Source organism: Dama dama, chromosome 5, assembly GCF_033118175.1.
Source record: "Dama dama isolate Ldn47 chromosome 5, ASM3311817v1, whole genome shotgun sequence".
NCBI classification, from domain to species: Eukaryota; Metazoa; Chordata; class Mammalia; order Artiodactyla; family Cervidae; genus Dama; species Dama dama.
Window position 1 is genome coordinate 82,261,190 of NC_083685.1, and position 14,225 is coordinate 82,275,414.

Consider the following 14,225-nt stretch of genomic DNA (forward strand, 5'->3'; position numbering starts at 1 on the left):
CTCTGCACTCACATTTTCATGATGAAGTACATCTTTCAAGGATATTTTTTTCCAGCAAGAACAAGTCCAGTCAGTAGTAAACACTTACTACCCTGTGAAAATACTAAATGAAAATTTTAGCTGGGTATAGAATTGTACTTCAAGAGTTACTTTTGCTTAGCACTTTGGTGTATTGCTCCATCGTCTTCTAGCATCTAAAGTGCTCAAAGAAAGGTCTACTGCCTATCTAATTTTCATACCTATTTAGGGAATATATCTTTTCTCTCTGATAACTTTTAAAAATCAGTGGTCTTCACTTTTACTATAAAGTATGTAGATATGAATTTATTTGTATACTCAGCTCAATACTCAGCTATACTGATGGCTAAATCTCATTTATTCTAGAAATTCTAGATGTGAGCATCACTTCTTGGTCATTTTCTCTATTTTATTTTGGAACTCTTACTAGTTATATACCAGAGTTTCTAAACTCCTTATTTTTTTAGCTACTATTTATTAACTATTATTTCACTTTTTTTTTAAACATCTCTGTGCTGTTTTCTAAGAACTACTATCCAAAAATAGTCTAAAACTGCTATTGAGTTTTAAGTTTTCAATATCTTTATTATTTTATTGTTACTACTATTTAGCTTTGCCATGTCTCCTAAATTTTCTTTTCTATTTTTTCTGTTTTATTTTTCCAATAGTTTGTGATCAAAGTACAGACGTGTAGAGAGATGCGCCACGGCTTCGGTAGCGACCGCCTCTCTACGCGGGTGTGAGCTTCGCCAGGCCCTCCCCCAGGAGACCGTTGCAGTCGGCCAGCCCCTGGTCCTTGGTAACCATGTGTGACCGAAAGGCCGTAATCAAGAATGCCGATATGTCGGAGGAGATGCAACAGGACTCGGTGGAATGTGCTACGCAGGCATTGGAGAAGTATAATACAGAGAAGGACATTGCGGCCCATATCAAGAAGGAGTTTGACAAGAAGTACAACCCCACCTGGCACTGCATCGTGGGGAGGAGCTTCGGTAGTTATGGGACACATGAAACCAAACACTTCATCTACTTCTACCTGGCCCAAGTGGCCATTCTCCTGTTCAAATCTGGTTAAAAGCATGAACTGTGCCACACACCCAGTGATCCACTCAAAAACAAGGACTGCAGCCTAAATTCCAAATACCAGAGACTGAAGTCTTCAGCCTTGCCTAAGGGAACAGGTACCTCCATCTTTGAACCTTTATTTTGTTTTGTACAGGGCATTCTCTGTACTAGTTTGTGGTTATAAAGCAATTAGTAAAACAGCTTACATTTGTATTTATTTTCTATTCCATACCTCTCTGCCCCATGTTTTTTCTCTTCAAAATCCATTCCTTTAAAGAAGTAAATCTGTTGAAGTGTGCGTTAAAAAAAAAAAAAGTACAGACGTGTAACATCATCTTTATTCAAAGAGTTCCTACAACCAACTTGTTAGTAGTCTCTAAGTCATCCACCTTTTGATTTTCCCTTAAGCCAAACAGCCTTATTTTTGCTATGTCACAGATACTTATATACTGAAGCCAGGCTGTCAATTTCTTATATTCAAATGATTTCTTATAGTTTTTAATTATAATTAATTTCTTATACTTAATTACTAAAGTAATGAGTGAAAATATTCAAAAACATTCTCTTAAATATCAAAAGAAATGAGAAACATCAAAGAAATGCAAACCTAAGGCAAAAGATACCACTTGTGAATACTGTATTGCCAAACTCCTAGAGTTAAGACAGAGTTAAGAGAGAGTTAATAAAGTAAAAAGAAATAATTTCTTACATGGCAGTGAAAACCTGACAATCCGTTTGAAAAGTGATTTGACCAATATATATTTAAAAACCCAAAGAGAATGTATACTCAACAGACAGCATTTCTACTTCTAGAAATTGATTGTGAAGAAACAATAACAGATATATACCAAAATGTATAAGGAATTCTTTGTTTATAAAAGCAAAAAACCAAACCAACAATAGCACAACAAACAAAAGCAAAGGGATAAACTATTCATTAACATGAGACTGGTTAAATAAGTTACGGAATACCACACAGTCACTTTAAAAATGCATCCATGTACACAAAAGAGAGGCAAAAAGTTATACCAAAATGTTATCTCTGGAAGTATGTTAATGGGTAACCTATATTTTCTTTTGTAGTTATGGTATTATTGATATAGGACTATGTATGTATATCTCTGTAAAAATTATGTAGAGATGGGGGTATAATTACTCCTAAACGTACAGAGGGCAAGAGTGAACTTGAGGCCAAGGAACTAAATCCCTCAGTTGATTGTCTATAAATGCAAATATATCCCCACTTGCCCAGGGTTATTTCTTCTTATTACACAAATCTGAGCTCTCCTTCTTTCAACACCTCCAATCCAATCTCCTCCTTGATTGGTTCTCAGCCTTTTGGCTAAGATCAAGTGCAATCTCCTCCTTGTTTAGGATCTTGCTCTGTCAGGCATCCAATCTCTCTTCCATTTCTGATTCATTCCTCATTTCTGCATTCTTCCCTTCAGACCATAAATTTGCTTAAGGTTTTTAAAGGAAAAAACAAATGTTCTCTTGAAAATAACATCAAAAAAGAGACATCCCATGTCCTGTTTTCCCACTTCCTATTAATTCCTATTCACACCATCGTTTGTGGCAGTGTGGCTCTCATGTTTACTGCTATATTCAAGTTGCCCTTGCTAACACCTCTCATGATTTGCCAGTGGCTAAATTCAATACATATATTTCTATCCTTGTCATCCAGGAACATCGCACAACCCTATACTTAATGATACTGCTGACTGAAAACCCCACACCCACTCCATGACTTCTGGTGGCATTGCACTTTGTGAGTTTTAGTCTAGATTCTTTCTCAGCCCTTTCTGAACAAATCACCCTTTGTAGGCCTATAATATTTTGCTGATTTTCAGGTTCTTGACCTCCCCATCTTTCTTACTGCCTGCACTTTCTCTTTCATCTACACTGATAACTTCCAAATTTTTACTTAGGGCCAGGTGGGCTGCCTTGGCTGTCTCAAAAGTACATCAATTTCAACGTTCCTAAAATTAAAAGTATTAAGTTCCCCATTAAACTGCTCTCCTCTTATAGCCTCTCTTCCATTCAATCAACACAGACAGAAACCTGGGATTCATATTAAACTCCTCCCTCTTCCTCATGCTTCATATCCAATCATCATGCCTGACAGTTTTTACTCTTCAACACTTCTCAACTTGTTTTCCTACTTCTCTTCATTCTTCTCCTTTCATTTCCACTTACCACTGCCCTAGTTCAGGTCAACACTCTAAGTGGTCTCCCTGACCCCAGTCTTAATCTTTTTTCCAAATCTGCCTTCTCTGCAGCTACCAAATTGTATTTGAAATGCTAGCCTAACTATATCACTCATCTTCTGCTTAAAATCCTTGCCCATTCCTTACAAAATGAAGTCCAAACTCCTTAACTAACACACACACTGTTCAGGATTCATCTCTCACAACTCCCTGCCTAGGAATTTATATTATGACAACCTCTGTGTGAGACCTTGAAAGATACCATGGGTTTTCTTGCCTCTATACCTTCAACTTATACTATATTCTCTACCTGGATTGCTACCTCCTCATCTGGGGTGTCATATCTCTAAAAAGCTTTCCTTAAAAATTCTCTCCCTCAACTAACTCCAAGCATGGAACGGAACTCAGCAACAAAGATCATACCCTTTGAAGTCAGCTGTTCTCTATGGTATAATACGGGGCTTTCCAGGTGGCGCTAGTGGTCAAGAATCCACCTGCCAAAGGAGGAGACTTGAGAGACGTGGGTTTGATCCCTGTGTTGGGAAGATCCCCTGGGGGAGGGCATGGCAACCCACTCCAGTATTCTTGCCTGGAGAATCCCATGGCCAGAGGAGCCTGGCAGTTTACAGTCCATGGGTCACAAAGAGTCAGACAGGACTGAAGCGACTTGGCACGGCATGCACAGTGTAACAGGATTAAAAATCCAGTTGGTTTTCATCTCTTCCTTATCACAGGTTTCATATACTTGAAGTTTTCTATGTATGTACATTACTTTCCTCTCCTTCTTTTACCCATTAAAGCTTGGTACCGCACTCTGAGAGGTCTGCATTAAGGACTTCTCCCTGCGTGCTTCACCTTGTACCGATAGGGGATTCACTACATACTTACTCAAGGGCTGAGGGTGACTCCTAAGGTTAAGGAGAAAAAGAAAGCAAATCACCTATAGCAACAGGCCTTTAAAAGTAAGTAAAATCTCCTACTAGTAATTGAATCAGCAATGTCATAAGAGAAACAACTCTGTTACAGAAGACCTAACATCAACTTAGCTTCCAGAGCAGTCTTGTGGTTCATATCAGAATGTAAACTAGGAATTATGTGGAAATTCTCATGCGGAAATTCCACAGAGAATACTTGTTACACAATGACTAATAAAACTACATTGTAAGAGGTGATCTTTTTGCTGAAGAGTAGAGAGAAGAAGAATGTTTCAAATATATGGCACCAACTAAACAGGTCCCTAAAGTTAAGCAACAATAACAAAACTTGCCAGTTTAAGAGTTGGATACTGTTTATTAGCAAGAATAGCAAAAAGGAAAAAAGCCAAAATGGTTTAGGGAAGAATCCATCCCTGAAATACTAAAATTCTGCTGTGTATTGATTCATATGTTTTGGGTTTTTTGGTATGCGTATATGTCGGGGGGGGGGGTGCGGTGTGCAGGAAACAGATCTTAAGATGTCAAAAATAGTTTTTAAAAAACAGCTGTATGCACATGAGGAAATGAATGTTAAATGTACAAAATTTTTTAAATCTTAGAAAAAGTTCACATTGCTTCATGCACTAGGAAAAGGGGCCAGAAAGAGATCTGGATAGAGAATTTCTTTTTAATTTTATAAAATTAAAAAAAAAAAAAATTCAAACGAGAAAGGAGAAATTCTTCTAAAGTGGGCAAGATTAACTTGGCATGTTATACAAATAGGAGGAAATCTGCTAAAAAGAAAAAAGAGGGAAAAACTTAGCTGCTAATCTTAGGTTAATAGTAAATGACCCCATCCACTGTTAACCTCAAAGACTGACCTCTTGACCCACAGCCAGTGGCCCTGTTCAGAAACATGTTGCCACCAGAGTAAATAAAAAGAGAACATAACGTGCTGAAATTGTTACTGCTAATGACAAGTGACACACACTTTATACTGCCAATGAGCAAGCCATCAATAAATAACTCTAAACGTTTGCCAATATCCTTCTAGACTGTAGTTTCCTGTGTTTTTACATTTTTTAGTTATTTATTTATTATGGAAGAGGGAGGGCAAAATTATTATTCTGATCTCTAAGGATTTTAGAAGGAAATTTTTTAAAGTACTGATTATAAAAGTAGGGGGAAAACCACATGGGCAGATGGGCTGATCATCAGCACCACTCAGTAACTCACACCCACGCTCTTTAACCAGCAAGGTCCACGCTAAGAGACCAAGGGTGAAAGAGGCATTCCACGGACATCCCAAAATTCTGGCCTAGAACACAGGTCACAGACATAAAGTCTAGATATAGGAAACTCTAAAAGCCTGGTATTCAGAGCATTTTAAGTTCTTAGAGTCTCTTAGTGAAGGACTGATCTGTTCTGATAACACTTAAAATCTGAGGTTTGATTGATGTTGGCAAGTTGATTCTATAAAAACCAACACATGGAAAGTGATAACACTTTTGATAGTTCTGAAATTTTGAACCCAATTTATAACTAAGTTTTGCTTCAGTTTTTTTTCCCTCCACCCAAATAGATACTGTATAAAACACTCTGGAAGGATAAAGAAACTGATAATATTGTTGGCCTCCAAAGGCAGGAATTAGGTGACCAGGGACTATGGGAGAGAAAGAGTTTTCACTTTCATACCCTGTATGTTTTGAAATTTGAACCTATTAAAATTTTTGAAATATTAAAAGTAAAACAAAAATTCAAATGAATCATGCAAATTATGAGCATATCTATGAACAAATTCAGAAAGCAGGAAAGAACATACAAGAATGAACAAACGGAAAGCCAGCTCTGAGTAGCAGTATCAATTAGCATGTGTGTAAACAGTGAAAGCACAGGCGGATGTAGGGACAGATAACCAACTTTAATAAAATAAGCCTTAATACACAGGTTTAAAATGATAGTATAGAATGTGTATGAATCCACACATTATATATAGTAGAATTAAATAATAATTTAAGCAAGTAGAGAGAACTGGAAAACTAGATTTTTCAAAGTAATTGGAAAATACAAATTATATTTCCATCCTCCACCCCATCCGCACACCTCTCCCAAAGAAATACTATTTAGTTACGTGTACAGATGAAACCAAATTGTATACACACAGTTTTGCATTGTATATTTTCTTACATTTTGTACTTTCTTATTATTAGGAATTTGTCATTTGAAGATGAAATGAAAAAGGCTTTTTTAGCACAGTTATAATTTGTAACCAAACAAGAGCATATAAAATAATATAACGCACACTTCTCATAAATTAAATTATATTTAACTGCAGAAAGTAACCAGTTTCTCTCAATTTCTCACTCAAATTTTTTTATTTTTATAAAATGTTTCCTGCTTTAAAGTTGTTCAAGAGTGAGAGATGCTTTGACATGCTTTTAATTGATTCGTTTTACACTCAGAGGGAGGATAACAGTGATTTGTGAAAAGGATTTCTTTCTGTCTTGCACACATCTCTCATTTGTCCATCTTAATTCAATTAAAGGAAATAAGGACAGTTTGACCGATGAATGAACCATATTTTAACCGAGGACACTTCTATTTAAACTGGAGTGTATCAACCACTGTAATTGTCAGTTAGTTACTTCCGATTTCTAACTTTTGTTTTGAGAGGTCACAGCATGGTCATGAATGAGAAGAACATATTAGAATATGGGTAAGTATTTAAACCATTAGTCCATTAGCCATTTTAAGAAAGCATTTTTTTAATTATTACTGGCTTGTACAGTGATAATTCAACTCCAGAAGTAGCTTTTGTCATTCTGAAGGCATATGAATACAAATACGATAAAACTTTTATTTCTGTAAGTTGAAACAGTAGGCAGAAGTTTTATTATGCTGGGTCTTACAGGTTTTGGTAAGATGTTTTGTTTTAATTAGCTGTACAGGGGTATTAATTTACCTTTAATTACGCATACCCATTTTAAGTGTTGCCTTTCAGGAGATTTCATTTTTTTTTTTTTTTTTGAGATTTCATTTTTTAATGCATATAGTATGTGATCATCACCACAATGAAGATATACAACGTTTCTATCACTTCAGAAAGTCCGTTCACATCCCTTGGAAGTCAGTTTCTTTCTTTCAACTCCTGGTCCTCAGAAATCACTGATCTACACTCTGGCACTAATTTTGCGATTTCTAGAATTTTATATAAATAGAACCATGCAGTAATAGTATTTTATGTGTCTTTTCACTTAGCACAATGCTTTTGTGATTCATGCATGCTGCGATGTGTATCAGTCAGTAGCCCCTTTCTTTTTATTGCTAAGTAGGGATATAATACAAATTTTTTTTCTCATCATAAACAGATGAACATTTGGTTTGTTTAAAGGTTTTGTTTATTATGAATATAGCTGCAATAAACATTGCAAGTACAAGTCTTTGTATAAACATATGTTTTCATTTCTCTTGGGTTAATATATGTGAGTGCCATGATGGAATCATAAGGTAAGTATATGTTTAACTTTATAAGAAACTACCAAACTATATTACAAAGTGCTTATACCAATTTGCATTTCCAACAACAATGTTTAAGGGTTCCACAGTTTTTCCACATCCTCATCAACACTGAATATTAACATTAATACTCAGTATAATACTCAGCCATACTTACAGTTACAGTACCATTTCCCTAATGACAAATGTCAGAGCATCTTTTCACATACTTGTCACTTTTTTATCTTCTCTGGTGAAGTCTCTGTTCAAATACCCATAGTTTGAGTTATTTTTCTCATTACTGAGTTATAAGAGTTCTTTACATATTTTGCACATGATTTCTTTATTCTGTGCATGCAAGCTAAGTCACTTCAGTCATGTCTTTACTCTTTGTGACCCTATTAGATTATAGCTTGCCAGGCTCCTCTGTCCATGGGATTCTCCAGGCAAGAGTACCAGAATGGGTTGCTATGCCCTTCTCCTGGGGATCTTCCCAATCCAGCGATCAACCCCGCATCTCTAATATCTCCTGCATTGGCAGGTAGGTTCTTTACCACTAATGCCACCTGGGAAGCCCTGATTTCTTTATTAAATAGGGTCAGTTCTTGCTATCTGCGGTACTTATGTTCTATAAAGTCATCATGAACAATGAGTTAATGAAATCAATGAAATTTTCTGGGGAAAAACAAAGTGAGCCTCTGGTTACAACATTTCCATCAAATAAATTAAGAGACGCCTGTGGGGCCTGATACCACCCTTATGGCAGAAAGTGAAGAAGAACTAAAGAGCCTCTTGATGAAAGTGGAAGAAGAGAGTGAAAAAGTTGGCTTAAAACCCAACATTCGGAAAACTGAGATCAGGGCATCTGGTCCCATCACTTCATGGCAAATAGATGGGGAAACAATGGAAACAATGAGAGACTTTATTTTCTTGGGCTCCAAAGTCACTGCAGATGATAAGTGCAGCCATGAAATTAAAAGATGCTTGCTCCTTGGAAGAAAAGCTATGACCAACCTAGACAGCATACTAAAAACAGAGACATTACTTTGCCAACAAATGTCCGTCTAGTCAAAGCTATGATTTTTTTACAGTAGTCATGTATGGATGTGACAGTTGTACTATAAAGAAAGCTGAATGCCAAAGAATTGATGCTTTTGAGCTGTGGTGTTGGAGAAGACTCTTTTTTTTTTTTTTAATTAAAAAAAAATTTATTGAAATATAGTTGATTTAAAATGTTGTGTTGGATCTCCTTGAAGCCAAGACTCTTGAGAGTCCCTTGGACTTCAAGGAGATCTAACACGTCAACCCAAAAGGAAATCAGTCCTGAATATTCACTGGAAAGGACTGATGCTGAAACTCGAATCCTTTGGTCACCTGATGGAAAGAACTGACTCATTTGAAAAGACCCTGATGCTGGGAAAGATTGAAGGTGGGAGGAGAAGGGGACAACAGAGGATGAGACGGTTGGATGGCATCACCAACTCGATGGACATAAGTTTGAGTAAGCTCTGGGAGTTGGTGATGGACAGGGAGGCCTGGCGTGCTGCAGTCCATGGGGTCGCAAAGAGTTGGACACAACTGAGCGACTGACCTGAACTGTGGGGACCCCTCCCCATCGTGCACAAGCAAGGGAACTGAGACATATTAGTCCCCTTTTGAAACTATGCCTCTGTGGAGTGTCTCCCAGTCTGTGTGATCAGAAAGGATAGGAGAAACCTGGAAGTTGCATAAGCCCAGCAACACCTGAGCTGAGAAATGGCCAGGCAGAACTGATAGTCTGCAGAGCTAAGCCAGTGGCTCTGTTCAGTCAGGGAACCTAGGGTGCAGGTCAGCCTGAGTTCAGACACCAAATAAAGAGATCTACCAGCTTTAGAGCTGCTTCTCTCACCTGTCCCAGATGGAGCAGTGGTAAAGAATCTCCCTGCCAATGCAGGAGATGTAAGAGATGAGGGTTAGATCCCTGGGTCAGGAAGATACCCTGGAGGAGGCCATGGCAATCTGCTCCAGTATTCTTGCCTGGACAATCCTATGGACAGAGGAGCCTAACAGGCTACAGTCTTTGGGGTTGCAAAGAGTTGGACACAACTGAGCATTCATGCTTCTATGCTCCCACCACACCTGGGCAGAGAAACTAATTCATAGCCCTGCCTGTTGCTAAATATAGCCTTCAACCTGACCAACCAAAGAACCTAACCAGAGAACACAGAAAGTTGTGGAGCCCCTCCAAAAGCCTGCCTACAGGGGCACTTGAAAAGGAAGCACAGTCCATGGCTTTCCCCATCTGCAGGGCAAAACTGGTGGCCTCACTTGATCAGGGAATTCAGTGCACAGGCTTGCCTGATTCCAGGTCCCCAAAAATGAGCCATACATGCCCTGGGTCCCATCTTGTTGCCCTGCCAGAGCAGGGAAGCTCGATCATAGCCCTGTCAACTACTGAATATAGTATTCAATTCCAACTATCTAGTAAGCCTGACCAGAGAATACAGGCAACCAGGGAACCTCCTACAGCCACACTTGGGTAGGAAACTAAGCCAGCAGTCCTAGTCAATAGTAATCAGACAGTGGGTGGATTTTTTGCAGAAACTAATGCCTATGGTGTTACCATGTCTCTGGTTGATAATGTGTTAAGGAAGTTCAGTGAGCCTCGAGAATATACAGACAACTAAATGAAACTAGGAAAACAACAGATAACAAAATGAAAAGTTTTACAAAGAAACAAAAACCACCAAAACCAACAAACAGAAATGAGAAATGCTAGAGTTGAGAAAAATACAGTAAATAAAATGAAGAACTCAAATGCAGACTCAACCACAGGAAAGACAGAATCAGTAACCTGCAGGATAAGATATTGAAAATTATCCAGTCAATGGATTACAAAGAAAAAAGACTGAAAAAGAGTAAAGAAAGTCTATGGGACTTACGGGGGCTTCCCAGGTGGCACTAGTGGTAAAGAACCACCTACCAATGCAGGAGACGTAAGAGATGTGGGTTTGATCCCTGGGTTGGAAAGATACCACAGAAGAGGCCATGGCAACCCACTCCAGTACTCTTGCTTGGAGAATTCCAAGGACAGAGGAGCCTTGAAGGCTATATATAGTCCATGGGGTTGCAAAGAGTGGGACATAACTGAAGTAACTCAGCATACACATGGGACTTATGGGACACAATGGAAAAAAAAAAAATACAGTATTTCTTTTCCAGAAGAAGAGAAAGAGAAAGGGACAGAAAGTACATTTACAGCAATAATGGCTGAAGACTTTCCAAACCTGGAAAGAGAAATAAACATCCAGATCCATAAGGCCTAAAAGATCCCAAATAGGTTGAACCCAAATAGGGCTATACTGAGACATGTGATAATTAAATTAAGAGTCAGAGACAAAGAAAGAATTTTGAAAGCAGCAAGAGAAAACAGAGAAGTTATATACATGAGAGTCTCATAGACCATCCATAGATTTCTCAGCACAAAACATTCAGAAGAGAATGAGGATAAACATCTTCAAAATATTAGGGGTCGGAGTGGGGAGGGGGGGGAACTGCCAACCAAGAATTCTATACCCAGAGAAGCTGTCTTTCAGAAATGAAGGAGGAATAAAGACTTTCTCAAACAAACATGGCAAATCCATATTCTGTTCTGATCTGTGCCATTTGCGCACAACCAGTGGGCCTGAAGAGTTTCAGGCCTTACCACAGAAGCATGGGCTCAGGCCAAGACCTAATCATCTCTTGTCCCTTACCAGTCATATCAATTAATTAAATAAAATTTTCTATCAAATTGCCAATTTTCTGCCAACTTCTGGAAATTCAATGACAGAAGAGAAAGTCTGGCCTCATGGAGCTTATATTCTATCTTTGGGCTCTACATGGCTGTCTTATTTTCTCCTCCTTTCAAGTGCAGCATGACTAGGATAATTTTATTTATGTGCCTAAATAACAAAGCCTCCTGCAGTTAATGCCATCTGTGAAGGTAAACTGATGCTTTCTGTTCCACTACAGAGACACACAGAAGGGGGCTAATGCTCTCTGATAAAGGTGGCAAGTATCATCAGTTCCCATGTGCTGTCAAGGCCCATCACTTGCTATAACACTCCCTCTGAGCTGTTTCCTCATACTTGTAAGGCACACCTGTTACCCAAGTACCTGACAATCAACTCTTGGATTCCCTGGAGGCAACTGACAACATTCACTAGCTCTCTCACATCCTCTCACAACACAGGGTCAACATTTAAGCCAAATTATTTCTACCCAGTGGTTTCCAGATTAACAGAATATGGGCTCAGTATTTATTTATCACAGCTTGTTGCCTGTATAGTTTAATTGCTTATCTATGGCTATAATCATTTTCTGTCTTGGTTTATCTGCCAAGATATTTTTAATGAAATGATGTATCATCTTCTCAAACCACTCATTATAAAGAGAAAAGAGAATATTGTAAAGCTCTTGGGATTAATATAAAAATGTACAAGGGCTTCTCTGAGCTTTTAATCAGTCCTTCACAACAAGTCCCCTACACTAATGACTTAATGATGTTTGGCAAAACACAGAGCACTGAATCTGGTCTCAGACACTAGAATATCTTTAATACTGAGAATTAATTACATAGCAACTCTATGCTAATATATCTCTCTAAAACAAAAAAAAAGTTTCAGAGAGCTAGAGCTTACAAAGATGTTTTTATGAAATATCACAGCAAACACAAAGGCCTCTCCATGATATACAACTGAATATCCTACTGAAAGTATCTAAAGGGAGTTTTTGTAGAATAGGGGTCTTCAACCTCCAGGATCTAATGCCTGATGATCTGAGTGGAGTTGATGTAATAATAATAATATAGTGCACAATAAATGTAATGTGCTTGAATCATCCCAGGACCATCCCCCTCAACCCCAGTCCATGGAAAAACTGTCTTTCATGAAACCACTCCCTGGTGCCAAAAAGGTTGGGGACCACTCTTCTGGAAGATGGATGCCCCTAGGCCTAGAAGAAATTGGACTACAAGAAAAGGACTGTATCATTCCACCTGCAAATTTCTAGTAAGTACAGACATTCCCCCCTGCCCTCTGGAACCCAATGGGTTATTCTTGTGTTAATGACCTCACACAGCAGACAGAGCCAGTCTTTCTGCTTCTCTTTCTTGTAGAATGATTTCCCTAAAGCCAGTGTTGGGCAAAATGCCACTAATACCACCATAAAGCCCCCACAGTGCTTGAAGGGGGAGGCAAGAGATAAGAGGGGTTAGGAGGTAATCAAGCTTACAGATTAAAGCTTACTAAAGCTACAAGATGAGCACAGCTCTTGGTGTTTATTAACTCTTCTAGTACTGAGCACTCCTCCCCCACCCTCATGGCACAAATCACAAAGGTCTTTTCATCAATGGACCTCAAAGGCAGGCCTGCTTTAAGCTCCCAAGTACAGCATCTCTATTGGAGTGTTCTTTGGTATCTGTCAGTCAGGCAACAGTCCCTGTTTTTCCATGTAACATTAGAGTTATTCATGCCTGCAGACGATGAGATCTTTCTACACATGTACTGTAAGCACTATATTCTAGACGTTTTTTTCCCCAGAGGCCTTTTTCTAACACACGCAGACACATAAAAGGCCTTTTTCTGTGAGAACAGGAGACTGTAATAGGAAAAAGTTAAAATAAGAAAAAACAAAACAAAAAAACTTCAGAGCAAAAAAAAAAAAAAAAATACCACTTTAGATTACAATTCAATGGTTTATAGCAGGACCTGCTCCACTAATCTACTCTGGTGGAGGTATCCTAAGGATTAATTTTTTCTTTTTTTTCCCATAAAACAGGCTTATGTGAGGTATTTACCAGGAATACCTCCACAGCCTGGGGATCTAACTCAATCTTGCCTTACAAGCACACCTGGGGCACCAGCTCTCTGCTACAGCGCAGCTAGAGCGCTGTGGCACCAGGATGCACAGGGAAGCCTGGCCGCTTCTCTTGTATCCCAGCTTCTTCTAGGCCGAGGGGGAGCCATCTTCTAGAACAGCAGTCCCCAGCCATTTAGGCAGGATGCCCTATGCATCCACTTTACCAGTATTGCACCTCAGTCTTTGAGTACATTAAAACAAAACCCAACAACTCCTTTCCCCCTCCAATTCCACAACCTAAGCCTAGGAAAGCTCTGGGAGTTGGTGATGGACAGGGAAGTCTGGCGCGCTGTAGTCCATGGGATTGTTGTAAAGAGTCGGAAACGACTGAGTGACTGAACTGAAAGGAACCTAGGGAAAAACAGTCACATCATTTTTAGAATTTAGCAACTATAGGACTTCTGTAATAAGCTAATGCTTATTATTTTGCAAACCTCCAGCATCTTCATTTATTATTTTTACTTTTTTTTTTTTTTTTTCCAGGGCGGCCGTGTCGCTCGTATTTTTACTTTTGACATCTGGAAGGGCTATACCCAGGTTGTTCAATTTAAGGGTACTAATTCCTAAGGGATATTTATTTGATTTGAAGTCATGAAAAATTTCCCACCTCAATTTGATAAATTACATCCCTTCATCCTTACCACTA

General features: G+C 38.6%; 2 protein-coding genes across 2 annotated transcripts in view; one reads left to right on the forward strand and one right to left on the reverse strand.

Annotated features, from left to right (window-relative positions):
* The window catches only part of BCAS3 (BCAS3 microtubule associated cell migration factor), a 583,611-nt gene that overhangs the window by 179,581 nt on the left and 389,805 nt on the right, over positions 1–14,225 (reverse strand). The window lies entirely within an intron of this gene.
* LOC133055875 (dynein light chain 1, cytoplasmic-like) lies at positions 702–1,392 on the forward strand. Its single transcript, XM_061140960.1, has one exon. It carries the CDS (start codon positions 824–826, stop codon positions 1,091–1,093), a length of 270 nt encoding a protein of 89 aa, XP_060996943.1. The 5' UTR covers positions 702–823; the 3' UTR covers positions 1,094–1,392.

Coding starts and splice junctions, on each gene's coding strand:
- LOC133055875 (XM_061140960.1), top strand. CDS start 824: ATGTGTGACCGAAAGGCCGTAATCAAGAATGCCGATATGTCGGAGGAG.